The sequence below is a fragment of the Microtus pennsylvanicus genome, chromosome 18 (assembly GCF_037038515.1).
Source record: "Microtus pennsylvanicus isolate mMicPen1 chromosome 18, mMicPen1.hap1, whole genome shotgun sequence".
Classification (NCBI taxonomy): Eukaryota; Metazoa; Chordata; class Mammalia; order Rodentia; family Cricetidae; genus Microtus; species Microtus pennsylvanicus.
In genome coordinates, this window is record NC_134596.1 from 14,170,027 (window position 1) to 14,191,466 (window position 21,440).

Sequence of the window (21,440 nt, forward strand, 5' to 3'; positions counted from 1 at the left end):
TCAGGGATTGTGATGCCTCCAGAAGTTCCTGTATTGTTGAGGATTGTTTTGGCTGTCCTGGGTATTTTGTTTTTCCATATGAAGTTGAGAATTGTTCTTTTGAGATCTGTGAAGAATTTTGCTGGAATTTTGATGGGCATTGCATTGAATCTGTAGATTGCTTTTGGTAAGATTGCCATCTTTACTATGTTACTTCTGCCTACCCAAGAGCATGGAAAATTTTTCCACTTTCTGGTGTCTTCTTCAATTTCTTTCTTCAAAGATTTAAAGTTCTTGTCATACAGGCCTTTCACTTATTTGGTTAGACTTACTCCAAGATATTTTTATGTTATTTGTGGTTATTGTGAAGGGGTGTTGTTTCTCTGATTTCTTTCCCAGCCCTTTTATCATCTGTGTACAGGAGGGCTACTGATTTTTTTCAAGTTAATTTCGTATCCTGCTCCATTACTGAAGGTATTTATGAGTTGTAGAAGTTCCTTGGTAGAATTTTGGGGGTCACTTATGTAAACTATCATATCATCAGCAACAAGTAAGAGTTTGACCTCTTATTTTCTGATTTTTATCCCCTTGATCTCCTTTTGGTGTCTTATTGCTCTAGCTAGAACCTCAAGTTCTATATTGAATAAATATGGAGAGAGTGAACAGCCTTGTCTTGTTCCTGATTTCAGTGGGATCATTTTACGTTTCTGTCCATTTAGTTTGATGTTGGCTGTTGGCTTACAGTATATTGCCTTTATTATGTTTAGGATAGCTACACCAGCTTGTTTCTTTGGTCCATTTGATTGGAAATTTTTTCCCAACCTTTTACTCTGAGGCAATTTCTGTCTTTGAGGTTGAGGTGTGTTTCTTGTATGCAGAAGAAGGATGGATTCTGTTTTCATATCCAGTTTGTTAGCCTGTGTCATTTAATAGGTGAGTTGAATCCATTTGTATTAAGGGATATTCATGATCAGTGATTGCCAGCTCCTGTTATTTTAGTTTCCATTGTTGGTAATGTTATTGTGTATGTGTTTCCCTTCTTTGAGATTTGCTGCTGTAAGATCATCTATTGTCTGTGGTTTTGTGGATGTAGCTAACTTCCTTGGGTTGGAGTTTTCCTTCTAGTATTTTGCGTAGGGCTGGGTTTGTGGCTAGGTATTGGTTAAAATCTGGTTTTGTCATGGAATATCTTGTTTTGTCCAACTATGTTGATTGAAAGTTTTGCTGGGTATAGTAGTCTGGGCTGGCATCTGCATAACGCTTGACCAGGACTTTCTGGCTTTCATTGTTTCCATTGAAATGTCAGGTGTAATTCTGATAGGTCTATCTTTATATGTTACTTGGCCTTTTTCCCTTTGCAGCTCTTAATATTCTTTCTTTATTATGTATGTTTAGTGTTTTGATATTATGATCCAGTCTATTTGGTGTTCTATAAGCTTTGTGTATCTTCATATGCATACCTTTCTTTAGGTTGGGAAAGTTTTCTTCTATGATTTTGTTAAATATATTTTCTGTGCTTTTGAGTTGGACTTCTCCTTCTATCCTTATTATTCTTAGGTTTGGTCTTTTCATGGTGTCCCATATTTCATGGATATTTTGTGTTAAGCTTTTGTTAGAGTTAATGTTTCCTTTGACCCATGAGAGTCTATTTCCACTTGAGATTCTCTCTTATATTCTGCTGTTTATGCTTATATTTGTGGTTCCTGATCATTTTCTCATAATTTCTGTTTTACTGTATTTCCCTCAGTTTGTGTTTTCTTTATTGTGTCTATTTTGGTTTTCAAGTCTTGAATCATTTCTTTCATCTGATTGCTTTTTCTTTGGTTTTTTTTTAAAGGGGTTTGTTGATTTCTTCCAATTTTTTGTTTGTATTTTACTCCATTTCTTTGAGGGGATTTTTCATTTCCTCTTAAAGGGCCTCAAAAATCCCCCTAAAGTTAATTTTTTAGGTTGTTTTCTTCTGCTTCATCTATATTTGGGTGTTAAGTCTTGCCATTGTTGGTGTCGTGTTGCTCTTTTTGGTGTTGAGTGTGTTCTTTTTGTTGTTGTTTTCTTTTCTTTTCTTTGTTTTGTTTTTTGTTTTTCAAGACAGGGCTTCTCTGTAGCTTTTGGAGCCTGCCCTAGAACTAGCTCGTCTAGACCAGGCTGGCCTCGAACTCACAGAGATCCACCTGCCTCTGCCTCCCAAGTGCGGGGATTAAAGGCGTGCGCCACCACCACCCAGCTTGAGTATGTTCTTACCTTGTCTACCCATCTTTTCCTGTGGTTGGTGTAGTTGGGGCTGTCTCTCTAGTGATCAGTCTTCCAGGTGCCAGTAGATCCAAGACTCAGATGGCTGCTCCTTGTGGTGCAGTCAGGGCTATGGTTCCAGTCACCCTGGAGATCACTTGGTATTCCCAGAAGTTGCTCCGCATTCCCAGGGGTTGCTCTGCAATCCCTGGCATCTTTAGAACCTGATCCCACAAAGGTTGCTTGCTTGGGGCTGCTCCCACTGAGGTCACTGCCTTGGACCTGCTCCAGCAGAGGTCACTGGCTGAGGACTGCTCTGGCCAAGGTTGCTGGCTTAGGCCTGCTCCCTTGGAGGTAGCTGATTCATGCCTCTTCCCACAGAAGTCTCTTGCTCAGGCCTGCTTCCTCAGAGGTGGCTCCCTTGTACCTGCTCCTGTGGAAATCATTACCTCAGGCCTTGCTCCTGTGGAGGTTGCTGCCTCGGACCTGCTCCTGCTCTGGTGGAGGTCATTGGCTCAGGCCTGTTCCTACAGATGTTGCTGGTTTGGGCCTGCTCTTTTGGTGGTTCCTCCCTTGTACCTTTTCCTGTGGAGGTCTGCCTCAGGTCTGTTCCTGTAGATGTCCCTGGTTTGGGTCTGCTCCCATGGAGGTCCCTGGCTTGAGCCCAGTCCTGAAGAGATCTCTGGCTCAGGCCAAGCATTTGTTCTTTCACCATTTGTCATGCATGTCCCTTGTCAAGTTCAGGAGTCCCTAGTTAATCCCAATTAAGAGTATTGACTTTTGTTAAATGTTTTTTCTCCATTTATGATTATCTGAACTGCTTCTTCTGTAGTTTATTATGATGAATTATGTTAATTAATCAATATTCTAATATTGAGCCAACTTTTCATTCTTAGAATAGGTCTTACATTGCATGCTGTGTGATTTTTGGTGTCTATATCTGAGAGCTGTTTGTTTGCATGTTGAAAATTTTGCTGCATATTCATGAAAGATTTCTGCCTGTATTTCTCAGTACCTTCTTCACCTGGTTTTGCTGTCAAGGAGCATATTGTATAGTATTGGTTAGTTGGTCGGTCGGCCAGTCAGTCAGTCTTTAAAACAAGATCTCAATGGACAATTCAGACTGGCCCCAAGTGCGCAGTCCTCCTGCTTCAACCTCAGCACTGATTACAGGCATGTGTCAACCAAGCCCAACAAGGATTGGTTTGAATGTAACTCAGCTCATTCTCTTTGATGCTTGTTCTGGGTGTTACAGTGCATACACTACCTTTTCAATGCTTACTGGTATTCAGATTTAAGTCCTTTAAGAAAGCGTATACATCTTACCTTCTGTGTTTCCTTATTCTCCACCATTCATCTGGTTGTTTAAAATACTTTACAGACACTGAAACAAGCTATGTAACTTTTGGTCTCTGGAGAAGAAAAGCTTATTTTGCCCCACCCCACCCTATTTTTCTCTTTATAGTTTTGAGAAAGGGAAAATTTTCATTCATATTTGGGAATGTGTAGCACACACAGACACACACACACACATGCACACTCACACACACATACATCTGTTCCCTGCCTTTCTGAGCATCTGTTCTAAAGTGAACTTCCTTTCCAGGTCGCCTGAACTGGTGGTCTACCGTGTGCACAAGCTGTAAAAGGCTTCTTCCTTTGGCCACGACAGGGGACGGGAACTGCCTCTTACATGCCGCCTCACTGGGTAAGCACCCCAGCACCAACAAAGGCCAGCAAGGCTCGGTTCTATCTGATGCATGGATAACAAATAGAGCCACTTATGCTGCTGTCCTCTGAATGCCTGTGGCATCCTGGCCCTTCTAGTCAGGCTGGGTTGATGACAAAGAAGCACTCTGGGGTAAACACCTGTCTCGCTAAGAGACCTTGAGCAGGAGCTTCAAGGACAGCAGGTAGATGGGTACTCTGGAGCAAACTACGAGGACTTCCTAGAGCTAGGTACTCTGGAGCAATCTATGAGGACTTCCTAGAGAATGCTGGGTCTTTACTGAGACCTGAGAACTTGAAGGAATAGAAGACACTGTAGGCAGGAGCCAGCACAGACAAAGCACAAAGGCGGAAATCACGGGATCTTCAGAGGCTATGCTGGATGAGGCTCCACCAGAAAGACTTGGGAGCAGTGTGTGGCACAGGGTAGTTTGCTGGCTGCCTGTAGACAGTCTGTGATGAGAAGACAGATGTAGGAATACTCAGGTAATCACGGTTAGGTACAGAGCGCATGTATTCGCTACCTTCCCCAGGGAACCACATCAGCGGATGCACAGCTGTGCGTGGCAACGTTAGATAACTCACAGTCTCCATGAACTTTCTAGAATCTCTGTCCTCCCATGCACAGGGTTGATACCATGTGCCAAGCAAGTCTAGATTTATACCAGGGCCCTGAACATCAGATCTACGGCTCTTCCTCAGGCCTAGAGGACTGTCTGGACTGTCTCTGTCAAGGGAACAGGACTCCTGGATAAGAACATAGCTCTTATTAGGCAAGATATCTTCCTAGTTAAATGTGACCTGACCAAGGGCCAGGCCCACACCTTATTTAGACCAAAGTGGAGCCTGCTCAGTACAAGGCAAGCTGAGGATGCTGAAAAGATCTCTGAGCAAAATGCTCAGAGAGGCCCTGAGACTAGAGATGAGACTAGAGACTAGTGTGTGTGATGGCAGCAATGGGAAATACAAAGGCAGCCGCTCCCTGCTTCCTCCCCACAACAGGGGCAGCACATTCTGCCACTCCCATTGAGCCTGTGTGGTGATATGCCCCTTTAATGTGAGCGCTAGGAAGCAGATAGCTATGAGTTCAAACCCAGCCTTTTCTACATGGTGAGTTCTAGGATAGCCAAGGTTACCCAGTGAGACCTGCCTCCAAAAACAACAATAACAAAAACAGAGCTGCCAAGAAACAGACTTGGTCTTCTCTAGGGATAAGCTCCCAAGAAACAGACTAGGGATGTTTAGGATGAGCTCCCTAAAGATTATCCAATCCCAAACTGTCAGCCATATACATGTGGCTGACATATTCATGTATATCTATAAACAACACTAAGTGAACTCAGCAGGTGGTATCTATACGTATCTATGTCTATATGTAACAATAAAAAAGATAGCAGGCCATCAATCTGAGGAGGAGCTGGAGGGAGAAGACAGGAAAAAATGATGTAAATACAGTACTCATATGAAATTCTCAAAAATGTTAAAAATCTCAAAATAAAAAATTATTTAATTTTTTTAAAATTAAATTTTTTTTAAAAAAAAAAAGTCTAGTCTGCTTCCCAGCAACTTCCTTGGTTAGGTCTCACTTCTCAAAAGTTCCACAGCTTCTCAAAACTGCCATCTGGGGACCAAACATCCAGTCACCTGAACTTGTGGGGAAAATTCACATACAAACCCTGGCGGGTATACCCATTTTGCCTGTTAAATCACTTGCAAGCTTCTATAATCATTAAATATACTGAGACATGCGTTTCCAATATGGCAGATGATAGTGCCATAGATTATGGAATACTTGAAATGTAGCTGCTACCAATAGAATCACTATGTAATTCTAAAATGCACCTAGACTTTGAAGGCATCATAAACAACATAAAATGTCATATTCTTAATGATTATATACTTAAAATGGTATTTTGATATGTTAAACTAAATGAAATTTGATATTAAAACTCAAAACAAAACATTAACAATGTAACTACTACTTTACTATAATGAGCTTACAATTAAAAAATTTTAGATTGGCTAGATTAAGGTAGCCACTCAAATATTATACATCTCAAACTTTGTATCTCAGTAAACGTCTATATAAGATTTTACACTTTCACTATCAATTACATATTGATATGTTAAATATAAATAAGTATATTTATTGCCACAAAAAAAGAAAAAAAAACTATGGCAAAGTTGAAAACAGAAAGAAGAAAGGAGGGACAGAGATAGCTGACCTGAGCTTGTGGGTGCTCACACACTCTGGAATGACAGCTAGGAAGTCGGCATGGGACCGACCTAGGCCCTCTGCATCTGGGTGACAGTTGTGTAGCTTGGTCTTCTGTAGGGTCCCTAGCCGTGGGAAAAGGACCTGTCTCTGATGCATGGGCTGGCTCTTTGGAACCCGTTCCCTATGGTGGGATGCCTTGTTCAGCCTTGATGCAGCGAGGAAGAGCGTGGTCCAGCCTCACTTGATGTTGATTCTCATGGGAGGGAGGCCTTTCCCCATCCGAATGGAGACAGAGGAGGAGGAGATGGAGAGGGTGGGATAGAAGGGAGATGGGGGGAGAGATCAGGAGTAGAGGAGGGAGGGGAAACTGAGTTTGGTTTGTAAAATAAATTTAAAATGATGAATAAATAAAAAAGAAGGAAGGAGGAAAGGAAGGAAGGAAAAAGAAAGAATTCACTCCGTGGCTGGCGTTACTCATAAGAAAACTAACATCACTGCATCCAACCCCACCCAGCCCCAACCCCACCCAGCCCCACCTGTACCCCACCCTCACCCCACCCTGAATTGAGGGCCACTATCAGTACTGGCACATATTATCTCCCGGTATTATAGTCCTACCACGTTCACTTCCAAATCCAACATTTCCACTTACTTTTTTTCAATGTGTCTTTTTATTTTTAATTGACAAATAATAGTTGTACATCTTTATCAAGGATAGCCTCTTCTGGCCTCTGAGACAACTGCATGTGCCTGCATGTGTTCTGTTCTTGCCTGCTTTGTCTCCCCTTGTGTTGCGAACATGGTACATTATGTGCTGTTTGATAGCGACCTCGCTTCTTACTTCCCTACAGTATATGCTCACAGACTGTAGGATCTTTACCTGCTGTTGTTGTGTTAGAACAGGAAGTACCGTTTCATTCACATATCTGAGCGGATGGGAAGCACACTCACAGCCTGGGGATGGGGGGGGGGGGGGCTGCAAGTCTGTGAAGAGACACAGCCGCCTGGCATGATAGTTCCTTCCTTTGCACCCATGTGGGAGGCCAGCCTGCTGAGCTGTGACCCTTAGAGTTTCCGTAGGCTCATCTCTTCCTCACCTCCCTTCCTTCTCTGTCCCTCATGGCCTTCTGGCTGCAGGAATGTGGGGCTTTCACGACCGGGACCTGGTTTTGCGGAAAGCTCTCTATACCATGATGAGGACAGGTGCTGAGCGAGAAGCCCTGAAGCGGAGGTGGAGGTGGCAGCAGACACAGCAGAACAAGGAGGTTTGTACCCACCCCTGCTGGAGACAGGAGCCACATCAGGAGCAGCCTCTGACTGTGCTATATAGTCTGGGGGAGCCTTGTTGCAACAGCGCAGCCCAGGGGGACCACGGCACATTCCTACTTACACCCGCCATGCTGGTGTGCTTAGGAAAGAGCCTCCCTGCACTTTAACAGTGCCCCAACACCAATCATAAATTACATAGTCATGCACTGATCTGAGAAGCCCTTGGCCCCTCAATCCAGAGGAAATCTCCGCAGCCCCTGGCCATGGTGACATTACCACTGTTCTCCACAAGAAGAATCTGCCTATATTGGGGATAAAATGTCTTGATGGTCCTCTAAACTGTACTTTGGTCAGCCCCAACCAGGTTCACTCATTCTAACATGTACCCAGGAGTGGCCTTGGTGATTAGAAGCTTCCCAACAGCTTTGAAATCAAGGGCCAGAATTTCTTAAACTATGTAAGAGTAACCATCAGGGGACACTAACAGATGTGTCCAGCTGGGTCCTAGTGGGGCTCAGGTCAAGCTGGGTGGATCGGTACTGTTGCCTTGGTGGGAGGAGAGGGTGAAGGCAGGCAACAGCGGCTGCCTCCTGAACCAGCTTCCCTTCGCGCCAGTCAGGGCTGGTGTACACTGAGGAGGAATGGGAGCGAGAGTGGACAGAGCTGCTAAAACTGGCCTCCAGCGAGCCTCGCACACACTTCAGCAAGAATGGCAGCGGCACGGGTGGTGGGTGAGTGCTGCCCTGCTCCCCATGGGTCTTCCGGAGCTCCTGGCCACTCAGGGCCTCAAAGAGCTTGGGGAGGAGGGTAAATGACCCTGCATGCTAGCCAGATAGCAGAAGACAGAGAGTGTACGTTATACATGAGGCCATATGGGAGGTGAGGGGAGGCTGGACACATGCACCCAAGCTCTCTACACATAAGTTCATGAGAGCTGCTCAGCCCTGTCTCCCTCAGGTTCCTCATACAACGCAAACTGTAGAAACTAGGGGATTCAGGGCCTAGTCAGACCTGGAGGTGGTCTGTGACAGTGGCCATTGCTACAGCTGCCATTGCATACACAGGGCTGAAAAAAGACACCAGCTACTGTTTATAGAGTTTTTCTTTAATCGACTTAGTGTGGGGTTTCAAGTCACACTGAAAGCAAGAAATCATCAAACCACCCAGTGCTTCCCCAATGGACTCCATGACCATTATGTGTGTTCTTAGTACAAAGGCCTTGCATGCTGTGTGCACTCAAGGAAAGCTTGCTCCTGCAGGCCAGCTCCAGCTTCACTGTGGAACGAAGAGCAGTCTGGACCAACAGGCACATTTGGCCATGGAATTTCAGAAGATGTATTCTTTGATTTTTGCTCTTTTGTCCTAAAGTAAAAAGTCCCAGCCCAGAAAATTTCTCCGCCAAAGCACGAAGAATGAACGCTGGCACCAAGAACACAGATGTGCGTGTCTCCTGGCCAGTCTCGGGTTTGCAGGCCAGGAAAGCCTCTGGGCTCTCAACGCCTCACCACAGTGAGCCTGGTGCCCAGTGGGTCCAGCCCTCTCAAGCTAGGATGCATTCCAACATAGCCAGCATAGACATTCCATGTCAGTCCTGATAGTCCGGCCTGTGGCCAGGCAGACGTATGTTTGTACAGTGGAAGATTTGTTCCTGAAAACTTAGCTTTTATCAGTTCCATGCCCTCCAAGTCCCAGGTGTTCCTTCCAGTCCAGTGTTTCTTTCACTGTTGAACTTCCCACGCTTGCCAAGGAGAGAACCAAATCTCTTCTGGGGAAGCACAGGTGGGAGAGAAGAGAATAGCGATCAGCGTGCTGGTCTGTTTTCCATGGCTGTCACAAGTGGCCTGACGCTCGGCGCTTCTGAAGGGAAGAAAATGCATTGTACTGTTCAGGGGACAAGAAAAAAGTGCGTACGGTTCTTTTAGCGCTTCTGTTCTCAGTAGTTTGACTCTTCAGATGTGGAGCCTACAGATACAGAGATCTATATGTTCTCGTGGAGAAGGTGTAAATATATGTGCATTTTCATGTGGACAGGCACATGGATGCATGTAGAAGCCCAAAATTAGTGTCTGGTGTCTCCCTCAGTCGCCCACTTCTTTGTTTATTGAGATACTTTCTCTTGCTGCACCTGGAGCTTACACACTTGGCTAGCCTTAGCTAGCCAGCTGGCCCTGGGAATCCCACATCTGTATCACAAGTGCTAGGATGACAGCAACCACCATGCCTACCTGCTTTCATGCCTGGATTCTGAGGATCCTAACTCCAGCCCTCACAAGCACAATCACCGCACCTATCTGCCCAGCCAGAGCTATTTGGTTAAAGCAAAACGCGTTTTAGACATTCTTCTTCCACTCTCTTTTCTAAAAAAAAAAAAAACAAAAAACAAACAAACAAACCTCGATCTTCGAGCCATTCAGTGGACAAAGCAGGATAGGGTGTCTGCAGTGGGTAGGGAATGGGAGAGCACAAAGGACTGTAGCAAGTGCCAAGGCCAGACAGGGTGGAGAGGGAAAACGGAGGGTTGGCACTATTGGGCATGGCAGCCAAGCTTATAGGCTAGGAGACAGCTTCAAATGAGTAAGAACGGTGGAATCATTCCAGGCATTTTCCCACTGTACAGGAGGAAGTTCTAAGAAGCATGAATTTAATAAGGATTAGACTGGAATTGAGAGTCCTAGTGAACTTAGCATGTCCCGTGGCCGCTGTGGTAGGTGACTCACAGGCACATAGAAAGGGCGGTAATGTGTGAAGTGAATATGGTTCATCTTCTTGTGCCAGGGAACAAGGAAGTAATCCAAAAGAACGGCAAAGAGATATCAGAAAAACACAGACCAAGCTGAAGTAAGTGAAGAAGACCGAATTCAAGCATATTTGAGCGTCATAATATCACAAATGGATTATAAATCATTTAATAAAAGTATCAAACCAGAACTCGACAGTGCTATCAACAAGCTTGTGAAATAACAAGAGATGTGCGGGGGTTCCGAGTTCCCCTGTGGATTGTGTGTTAGTTACAGAGGTGACCTGAGCAGCTCTGTGAGGGTGTGGCTGGAAGAGGAGCCAGTGACCTAGGCCCCACCAGTGGGAGGTCCACCTCCATATCCCACCACCTGAGAGGACACTCAAGGATGACTTGGCAAACCCTAGTCTAACGTCATAGAGACCCAGGCTGAGAAAGGTCCACAAGCCACCTGCCCTGTACTCCTCAGCATCTCAGAAGTGCCGTGGTTATGGAAATACCAAGCAGCGTAAAGCATAAATACCAGCAGGATAAAGGGGATAGAAGAGACCTAAGAGAAAGCAACTCATGACCCTGAGCTGGGTCCTCCATCTTAAAGGTGTTGCCGGGACCACTGTAAGCAGGCCTTGATGGCTGTGTCCTGATGTGGCCGTGTAAACAAGAAGCACTCTGACCCCTCTCAGAATAAAGACGTGGAAGCCTAGAGAATGACTTGCAGATGGTTCTGTGTGATGTTTTATGACTTCTGACTGCTGCCACATTTTACAAGCATTAAATAAAGTTTGTTGGCCACAAAAGAAAAAGGCAAGAGAAAGGAAGGAAGAAGGGATGGAGAGAGGGAGGAAGGGAGGGAGGGAAGAGAGAGAGAGAAAGAGAAATCAAAGAAAGAAAAGAGAAAGGAAAGAAAGAAGGAAGGAAGGAAGGAAGGAAGGAAGGAAGGAAGGAAGAAAAAGAAAGAAAGAAAGAACCATAATGTGACATGGCATCTCCCCAAAGGCCTGGTGCATTTCTTAGGGTTTACAGCCTTTGTTCTAGGAGTGATGGAGAGAGTTGGACCAGCACTCTGCACACGGAACTTATTCCCAGCCATCCCTGCTCCCTTGCTGTCTTTGGGGAACTGATTCCAGGAGCCCTAGGATACTGAAAACCATAGAGTCTGCCGCCTCCTGCTATACACTGTCATCACATCTAGGAGACTTACACACGGTCCCACCATCTAAGAGCTCTGGCTCTCTTCCCTTGGAGGGTGGCCCTGTTGTTGAGGGACACCTAGGTCACAGTCTTCTGCCCCAGTGTCTCACTGTCTGGATGACAGCGATTCTTGGGGTCTACACTACCCACAAGGCAAGGCAGGAGCTTGGACCCAGGCTGCGGAGGCTTAGTGTACTGCTGTGCGTTCAGCCTCCTCCTCCCCTCAGGGTAGGATTCAGGCAGCTTCTTCATGACCTCTTCCCAGGAACCGTTCCTGGAAGGTTCCTCAGATCCTCGTAAATAGGGTCCAGTGTTTGGGGGTGCTCAGTCCCTACTCCGAGTCCCTGCCTTTTATGTTCCCCACTCCAGTCTAGTCTCATGACAAGATCACTTTGTTTTATTTCCCAGTGTGGACAACTCTGAGGATCCTGTGTATGAAAGCCTGGAGGAGTTCCATGTCTTCGTCCTAGCCCACATACTGCGGAGACCCATTGTGGTGGTGGCAGACACCATGCTAAGAGACTCTGGTGGTGAAGGTAGGATCCTCAAGGAGCTGTATTTAGGGGTGGTAGCATTTTGTGCATTTCTTCTTCCTCCAGCACAGCACTGATCACCTGCCCTGCATGATAGCAGCAGGAGACTATGAGAAATCTGGCCAAGCACCAGACAGCACAGATCCCTATGAAAGCCCCAGGCCCTGTTCCAGGAGTTCTGCAGGATAGCGTAGCAGAGAGGAAAGGAAGGAGGGCAGAGTGTGGGGGCTCTGAAGGGTGGTGAAGAGTCAGGAACTGCAGGGGTAGCCAAGCTGCTGTTGTCTGGCCACTGAGAGCCTCGCCCATGACCTCTTGGATGACCCCTCCCTCAGCACTTGATACAATCTCCCCCAGATGGATAAGTGCACTGAAGCCCCCAGTAAGGCTGGACAATACCCCCACCCAGGTTTAGCCAGAGACAGGGCGTAGACCCTCACATGACATCCCTAAGCCTGAAGCTCCTGCGAGTCTAAGGAGCTGTAGTAAGGATGTCTGAAACTCCACAGAGCTGGCCATGCTCTGAAGAGGCAGAAAAGAGGAGAACCAGGAGAGCTGTCACCAGGTCCCTTCCTCCCTCAGCAGACCCCACTCCCAGCACTTTCCCCAGTGTGGTTCATTTTCCCGTTCTCCCTGGTGGCACCATTGCGATCCAGTTCACTCTTGCTGCCGTGTTTGTCACTTCCAAAGACGGCCTTGTCCACAACATCTCTTCACCGCGCGCGGCATGCCAGGGAGGTGACCCTGTGACATTTCACTCGGCTTCACTTACATTTAAATCCATCCCATAATAGAAGTCATGAATGTCCTGGAGCCCTGATGGCCAGGCATCAGTCTTCATGCCAGAGAAAGACCAGCATGGCCGTGGCTGCTCTGAGGGCAAGGGCTAGCAGAACGTGCATCCGTGCATCCTGCCCAGTTCTCTTTGCCTGCTGCCAAGCACCAGAGCCAGCAGCCCTCTGGTCCATGTCCCTCCTCCTTATTACAGCCCTCAAAACAGGATGCTTATGTGGACAGAACATCCTGCCCAGTACAGACTGAGTGAAGGGGGCGGGGGATGACTGAGAGATCCTCAGAGACCACTCTAAAGGCCCCTGTGCTCCACACTAAGGAGGGCACAATTCCCACTCTGACGCCAAAGGCAATGCTCTTCATGATCAAACCATAGCTGCTAGGCTGGGGGTTGGCCCAGTGGGTAGACTGCTTGCCTAGCATGCATGAAGTTCTGGTTCCATTTCAGCAGTGCATAAAATGGGCATGGTGGTACATGCCTGTAATTCCAGCACTCAGGGAGTCAAGGGAGTTGGAAGTTCAAGGTCATCCTCAGCTACATAGTAAGTCAGGTCTACATGAGACCCTATTTCAGTGGGGAGGGGAGAAAAGAATCAGCTACTGCTTGGAGTTGGTGTTCAAAGAAGTGGTTTTCAGGTTTCTCTTCCCTTGCTCTTCATAAGAACATGAACAGGATGGTATCTCATCACACAAAGACAGCATCTCTACTTCTCATGTTCCACCTGATCTGCAGCTCAGTACCAGAGCTCTCTGACCGCTCCCTTCTGTTCTGTAGAAGTTGTTTTCAGTATGCACCAATCACACTCAGGGAATGTAGGTCCTGCCTGCGTGTGAACATTTCAGTGACAGCAGAAGAGAAAGGACAGCAGAGACTTCTAGACAAGCTAGCGGGCGATACTTCTGACCGTCTTGGGCAATGGTCTTAGCCCTGACCCTGCCGCTCTTCTGTCTATGGTGTGGCTCTCAGGAGCAGGCTAGCCAGGCAGATCACCATGGAAACCTTCAGTCCTGGCCCTGTGCACTAATTCTGTTCCCCTATTCCCTCTCCCTGCGCCAACCCACTCCTCCCTTCCCCCACTCTTGCCCTCCGACTCTCCCCGTGTCTGTGTCCACAGCATTTGCACCCATCCCATTTGGAGGGATCTACCTGCCCTTGGAGGTGCCCCCCAACAGGTGCCACTGCTCGCCCCTGGTTCTGGCTTACGATCAAGCGCACTTCTCGGCCCTTGTGTCCATGGAACAGAGAGACCAGCAGAGAGAACAAGGTTTGTCCAACTCCCGAGACACAAGGGGTAAGGCGGGGTGGAGGGATGGAGGGAGTGCTGGAAATGGGGTATGTGTGGACAACCGCCTAGCGCACATGCACACACAAGGAGCAGCCATGGTTTCTGCACAGCCAGGCTCAGTGGGTACGCATATGTGTTGACTGGCGGTAGTGGCGTTAGGGGTAATGGCCACCTAAACCACTCTGGAGATAGGTGATGATGCCACTGTGTGTACTTAGCTGTTGGCTTCCATCATGTGCATGTGTAAGTTTTCTATATCTTAATTAATTTTAGCTGGCACATGTGTGTATTTCAGTGTGACTTGTAGTGCACTAGTCAGGGAAAACGTATCCATGTCCTCTGACATGTATTACTTCTGATGTTGAAAATGCTCAAAATCCTCACTTCTAGCCTTTTGAAATCCATGTTGTCTGTGTCTTTAGGGGGATTTTTAACTGTAAAACTAATTATTGCTAATGTTGTGTGTGGATTTATAGATGAATGCAATCCACCTCAGATGGAGTTGGAAAACAAAATCCCTTCAGGGCAAGTATTGACAAGCTGTGGCCCACCACTTAGTTTGCAGATAGTGTTAGTGGCACACAGCCAGACTTTCATTGCCTGACATTTTCCCCGTGGCTGCTTTGCAGTGGGGCAGCAGAATGTGTGTGTGTGGCCTGCTGGCCTCCGACATTAATTTGTTGGCACTGTTCTTGAAAGGCTTGCCCACTCCTGCTGTACACTAGTGAGCTTTTGAACCAAAAAGTCAACACTTTATCTGAAGGTCACTAGAGCCAGGTTTCCTGCAAGAAGCCATCTCAGTGCTGATGGGTTTGATGGGACCAGCGCCACCTGCTGCACAGGTGCACAGTTGCAGCTAGCGGTAAGACCGGTGGGGCTGATTCACTGATGGAGAAGAGGACTTTGTTGCGCTCTGAGTTAGCTGTGATGGATATGTGAGTGTCTGGGTAGAAAGGACAGGTTTTAGTATTGCCACTGTTATTTTCAGTACAGAATGAGATTTTCCTCAGGAGACTGAAGGCCAAGGAAATAGCATGTGTTCTAGGATTTGGGCCCTTGAATGTGGTTCTAAGAAACCCCAGGTGGTTGGTTCAGGGCTCCCACAAGCCAGAAGCTCAGGGTGACCATTCTGACTCTTTACACTGAGTGTATCAGTGCCTCCCCATCCTGCCCCCTCCTGTGGACAGCTGGCAAGGGAGGACACAGACAGAGCCCTACCTCCTCCAGCCCATATAAAGCACCCCTTCCACATATGTTCCTGGCCTGACAGCCAGTCGAGAGTCAGCAGGCCTGTGGGATGGACTCTGAATGATGCAGGGTGTAGAAAGATCCCCGGTCCCCTTCCCAAAAGCCAAATCAAAGTGCAGCTCACATGCCGACGTAGCTAGGAGCAGGTCCAGGCAGCCAAGGCAGCAGACTGCTGTTCCTCACCCTTCCTCATAACTCACTCACTGCCTCTGACCACCAGAAGAGGCTCTCCAGCATCAAAGCCTGGGGTGAGCATGCTTTTCCCTCATCTCTCTGCTTCCAGAGGGGCCTGCCTCCTTCCCTAGGGTTTTGTTTGGCTTCTGTTTTTGGCGTGGTCTGAAATGAGGCCTTCCTGTGTTGTCCAGAATGGCCTCCAAAGTCCTGGACTCAAGGGGTCTTCCTGCATCAGCTTTCCAGGTTACTGAAACCATATGCGCATGAAGGCCAGCACCTTTAATACTGTAGAACTTGCTACAAGCTGTGACTTGGGCCAGGGCTGGGACTCTTGTCAAGGTCCTGAGGTCAACATCCAGTTCACAGTCTCAGGTCCCCCAAAGGTCTTCCAGAAGTCTCCCTGGTGGAAGGTACTATCACATCCCTCTAGGAAACACGGCAGAGTACAGGTTTCTCCCTGGGGGACAAGCTTTTTCCAAAGTCTGGGTTCTGGCCCCAGAGCACAGTACAGGTAACTCTTGGCTTCTGTGGGTGCTGGGTCTCTCCACAGTCCCTGTGGGTCCTGCCTCCATGGCTACTATGTGCCTAGAACTGCGCATTCCCACTACCAGTCCTTACAAGCTGGGCTAGAGCCCTAGAGGGGGTGCAGGCTCTCTAGAGGATATATCTCCATATACCAACAGTGGCTCTGCCATCACCCAAGGGAGACACTGAAGAGATGCCTGTGGGTAGCTGACATCCTGGATGACCCAAAGCCTGACTACATTGTCCCTGTGTGTGGCCTTCCCCACCACAGGCACTCACCAGTGCTGTGGGTGGGACTTCGGCAGCTTCAGACACAGCAGTAAAGCTAGGGCTGATATCACTGTCCTTCTCCATGACTTCACGCACAGATTCACTGTTCTGTGGACCGTAGGCATGCAATTCATTGTCTTTCCTTATTAAGTTGAACACCTTCCCCTTTCTGCTTCAAGGAAGTACTTCCTGGCTTCTCCTTTTGGGTCTCAACTCCGTCATTGCCGACTTGTGCTGTGGGGCCCGTGGATAAGGGGTGGTGTGCAAAAGTACAGAGATCCCTGAGCATCAGCCCGACAGCCCAGGCAGCTGCGGACAGCAGACAGCTAAAGATAGCATCTGCTGTGAGGGCTCGGTGCACAAAGGGATGCTGCACCTGCGTGGGAGCTGTGACCTTCTTCCCACGGCTCAGAACAGTGCTCAGCTTCATCTTGTGAACCGGTGATTTCTGGGATTTTTCTATGTACTATTTTAAATCATGGTCAGCTATAGTGAAACTACAGAAGCTTCAGATGAAGGAGTTCCTGCCTCACTGTTCCATGCCCTGTGCCACCCACACCCTGACCTGGGGCAGCAGCTGCTGAGCTGTGAAATGCAGAGGATGGCTGTAAACCACGTCCTGTGTCCCTGTGAACCGAGTCCTGTGTCCCTGTGAACTGAGTCCTGTGTCCCTGTGAACCGAGTCCTGTGTCCCTATGAACTGAGTCCTGTGTCCCTATGAACCGAGTCCTGTGTCCCTGTGAACCAAGTCCTGTGTCCCTGTGAACTGAGTCCTGTGTCCCTGTGAACCGAGTCCTGTGTCCCTGTGAACCGAGTGTCAGAATGAGACTATATTTGTCACTAACATCTTTAAAGAGATTAAAACTCGAGTAGTCCTTTACCCAGCACCTCTCTACGGAGAGGAAATTGTTGGTGTCATGATGCACACCTTAATCCCCAGCACATGGGAACTGAGCAGGAAGTTAGAAAAGCCTGGGTTTCATAGAGAAACCCTGAGAGAGAGAAAGAGAGAGACAGAGAGAGACAGAGAGAGAGAGAGAGAGAGAGAGAGAGAGAGATTTAGGTTTCACAAAACCATGTGAAATACAGAGGTAGGGGGCATTCCCAAGCCAAGGAGAAGGTCAGAAGAATGTGCCCCTGACGAAGATTAGATCCCAGAGTGTGGAGTTTACACCTCTGCTCTTTGAGCCCCAGGCTGTGGTGGTGTTGAAATGGCCATGGACTTTAATAAACCAGTTCTTCAAGCAAATAAGAGTGGATGAGTTTAACCAAAAATTCACAAAACTATAAAGCCAAGCCACTCATTACCTCCTCATCTTCTAAAGACCTTGACCTACAGTGGTCCTGGTGCCTCTGGAGGAACCTGCCTCACAGAGGGTGGATGCAGGCTCCAATCCTCCCCTCCCCTGGTAGCACCAAGCCACAGCACTGTGGCTTCTACAAGAGCTTCCAGGGAAGCCAGAAGGCACTCTGGTGGTTTGAATGGGAATCCCCCCAATAGACTTGTATGCTTGAACACTTGGTCCTCGGTTGGTGGAACTGTTTGAGAGAGTTTAAGAGATGTGGACCTGTGTGAGATGTCGGAGTCCAGCCTGAACCAGTTTGTACCTTCCAGCGTAGGGGCATTTGGTTAGAAATGTTAGGCGGAATAGACAGAGGTACAAAAGAGATAGAGAAACAGAGAATAGTACTGGGAGGGCAACTCCCAGTATTCAGTGAGTCTGCCTGCATTTACTTTCCATATGTTTACATACCCCAATCCAAAAAGGGAGTAGAAGGCAAAAGACTGCTTTAACACGATACAAAGAACAATCAGAACAATTGTTAGACTCAGTACTCGAGACATCAAGCCACTATTTCCTGAGCTAAGCATTCTGATGTTTTGGACAGGATATGTAACATATACACCCTAGACCAACCATCCTGTAGGCAGACACGCCTGGGTCAAACCTCCTGTTTTCAAATGAAGGAGCAGGAATAAGCTTAAATTCTCTGACCTTTGGTCAAGGTGAAGCAGATCCACCTCTATCGGGCCCCGTTTTAAAACACCAAGTAACCACACCCTAGGTCAGGACGTCTTGTTTGTAGCCACTCCTGTTGTGAGCAACTTCTTAGGAAGAGTAAAAATAAGGTCAGACTCTCTGACCTTTAGTCAAGGTGAAAGAGGCTCACATCTGTGGGCCCACACAGTGAGATTACCAGGACTCTTGATCTGTCTCATGGCTGTGGATCACGATGTGAGCTTCCTGCTTCCCCTTGGCATTATAGACTCTAACACTCTGAAATACTAAGCCAGATTACTCACTTTCTTGTCTAAGTTGTATTGGCCATGGGGTTTTACCACAGCAACAGAAGAGTAACCACCTCCACTGTGGAGCAGCCAGAGCCCCTTGAAGGTAAGAGCCATTTCAAACTCATGGAGTGCTTGAATGCCTTTTAAAAGGAGAAACTTATCCAGAGGTTTCTGACTCCGTTCAGTACAGGAACTTCCTTGGCCAGTGTGAGCTGTCTTCTGATGATCTGCACCTGCTCAAAATGTGTGCTTCCTGGTGCCCCCTCACCAAATGCTGTGCCTGCCACCTGTTACAGCTGGAAGCAATTTTTTTAAAGTGATACTTGGTAGATTCTTAAAGACCCAAGCCCCCAGGTCACTCCAAGTCACCCTATGTTAAAAGCCACTAAATGTAGTAACTGAGGGACACTCCAGTAGCCTCAAAATGGGATAAAATGTGTTGTAGGCTGTAAGTGGAGGCCCTACCACATCCTCACTCCCTTCCTCCTTTCCCTCAGCAGTGTAACTGCATGCATCCAATCTCCTGGTGCTTAGCCTCCCCATACAAGGGCCTCCCCAGTGCTCAGTCCTGTGAAGGAACTCTCTGCTTCCTTCCAGCTGCTGCTGCCACCTCCAACATTCAAGAACCCTCCTGTCTTCCCCAGGCCAGGCATGTGACAGAGGAGAAAGAAAATTGAGGCAAAAGTTATAGCTGGTTGAATAATCCAGTTACAGCAAGGCTGAGTGGGAAAGCCTCTAGCAATTCTTTAGGGCCTTTTAAATAGAACACACATATTTTCTTAACAGTTCTTAACACAAATGGTGGTCACCTACTTTCTCCAAGAGAATATATTCTGGGTCCTTTGGCCTCATAATACTCTAGTTCCTGGTTCTTCATCAGGATACAGGAAGCAGGCTGCTGTACCCATAGGCAATCTCTAATGGGCCTCCCTGTTACCTTCAGATGGCCCCCAAAGGGAACTCTCTGAGAGCCTAGCACAGGGCATTTCATTCTGGCTTCAGAGCAAATGGGTGAATTATAAAAACACATAATCAACTGACAAGAGAGCAGCGGGGCCGTGTAGTTCACTAAACACAGGGCTCAGAACAAAGTTTGGGAATGATGACCAACAGGCCTCAGTCACAGCGCCTCAACTCAGAGTTTTCAACTTTACAACAACGTAGAGACACATTCAGTAGAAACCACACCTGGGATTTTGAGTTTGGTCTTTTCTTGACCTAAAATGCACTGATCCTTTCTCAACTTCACACAAAAAAACACATCACTATTAAACCATAACCTCTCCTTTCTTGTTTGCCCCCCAAAATTAGTTTACCAATGATATAAAGGATAATTTTTAAGATCCTATAGTCCTTAAACATTCAAACACTTTAAAATTCCAAGTTCTCTTTTACAATATCCAAAGTCTCTCAACTGTAGACTCCTATAAAATAAAAAATAAGTTGCATACTTCCTTATTCCAAGAGGGAAGAACTAGGGCACAGTCACAATCAAATAAAAACCAAATTCCAACAGTGTTAAAAAAAACTTATTATTTAACATTTGGGATTCACAAATGATTGTCTCAGCTCCAGTATGCTTGGGAGCTCCACTTGGCCACCTCTGCCATCCACGGGACACACAGCTTGTCTCATAGGTTCAGGCCAGATTTATTCCACACCTGCTGCTGTTTCTGGTGGTCAAATCACACACTGGGCATCTCTGGTACGCTGGTGTCTCCACAGCAGTCAATCTGTATCTTCACCAATTGTCTCTCTTTAGGAACTCTGATCCTGCCACATGGTGCCAAACCTTGGCTGTTCTCCATAGCCCCTTCAAGCCTGCAACTTTCATACCACCAAAGTCAGAAACGTTCAAGACTCTTACACATTACCAAGTTTCAACTTCCTGCTTGAGATGCAGCCTTGGCCCACTCTGATACACAGAGTGAGTTCCAGGACAGCCAAAAACAACAAGAACAAAATCATAGCTGATCCTTCGTCCACAACTGACCAAAAAGATTCTTAATTCAATCATATCGTATGAATGACCTTTACAAACTCTTGAATTCCCTCGAAACTTTGTAAGTCAGGCCTCCATTATATGCATTTCTTTCCCAACACTCCTCTCTTCCACATTCCCATAGAGTCACCCATGAAGTTCTGAGTTCCAAACACTTCCATAGTCCTCCCCAGAATAGCATGATCAGGATCCTGGTACCAATTTCTGCCCTTGTTTGTTTTCTACTGCTGTGAAGGACACCAAAACCAAATGGTGGAGGGCAGAGCTTTTTTGTTTGCTTGGGTTTAGGGTTGGTTTGGTTTTCTGCTGTTGTTGTTGTTTGCTTGTTTTGACCTACACATCGTGGTAACGATCCATCATTGAAGGAAATCACAACAGAACTCAAGGCAAGAGCCTGGAGGTAGAAACTAAAACAGAGACCATATAGGAATGCTGCTTACTGGCACGCTTGCCATGACCTTTTCGGCTTTCTTTTTTTTTTTTAAACTTATTTTTATCTTATGTGCATTGGTGTTTTGTAGTGGGTATTGGGTCCCCTGGAACTGGAATTACAAACAGTTGTAAGTTGTCACGTGGGTGCTGGGAATTGAACCCAGGTCCTTTGGAAGAACAGTCGGCACTCTAATCACAGGAGTAGCATGGTCTGTGGACTGGGGCCTCCAGTCCTCCCACATCAATTGGTTATCAAGACAATGCACCACAGACTTCTCTACAGGCCAGCGTAATGGGGCATTTTCTCAACCGAGAAATCTCTTCCCACATGACCCTAGCTTGTGCCAAGTTAACAAAAAGCTAGCAACATAGGTCACTTATCCAAATAGCACTGGTGTGTGATAAGCCAATGTGCAGTGCAGTCTGTGGGTGCTCAGACCCTGTGTGGCATTGGCACACCAGAGTGCCTCCATCACTGATGGAGGGTTCCATGTGTCCTGAGCGATGGTCTCTATCATCTAACATGCAGGGTCTAAA

At 47.0% G+C, this 21,440-nt stretch overlaps 1 protein-coding gene across 4 annotated transcripts in view; it reads left to right on the forward strand.

Moving 5' to 3' along the window:
- The window catches only part of Otud7a (OTU deubiquitinase 7A), a 258,141-nt gene that overhangs the window by 218,156 nt on the left and 18,545 nt on the right, over positions 1 to 21,440 (forward strand). For all 4 annotated transcript variants that reach the window (XM_075953308.1, XM_075953309.1, XM_075953310.1 and 1 more), the window contains 5 exons: positions 3,815 to 3,916; positions 7,292 to 7,419; positions 8,039 to 8,154; positions 11,760 to 11,887; positions 13,789 to 13,938. In XM_075953308.1, coding sequence (XP_075809423.1) covers positions 3,815 to 3,916; positions 7,292 to 7,419; positions 8,039 to 8,154; positions 11,760 to 11,887; positions 13,789 to 13,938 — 624 coding nt within the window. The remainder of the gene's footprint in view (positions 1 to 3,814; positions 3,917 to 7,291; positions 7,420 to 8,038; positions 8,155 to 11,759; positions 11,888 to 13,788; positions 13,939 to 21,440) is intronic.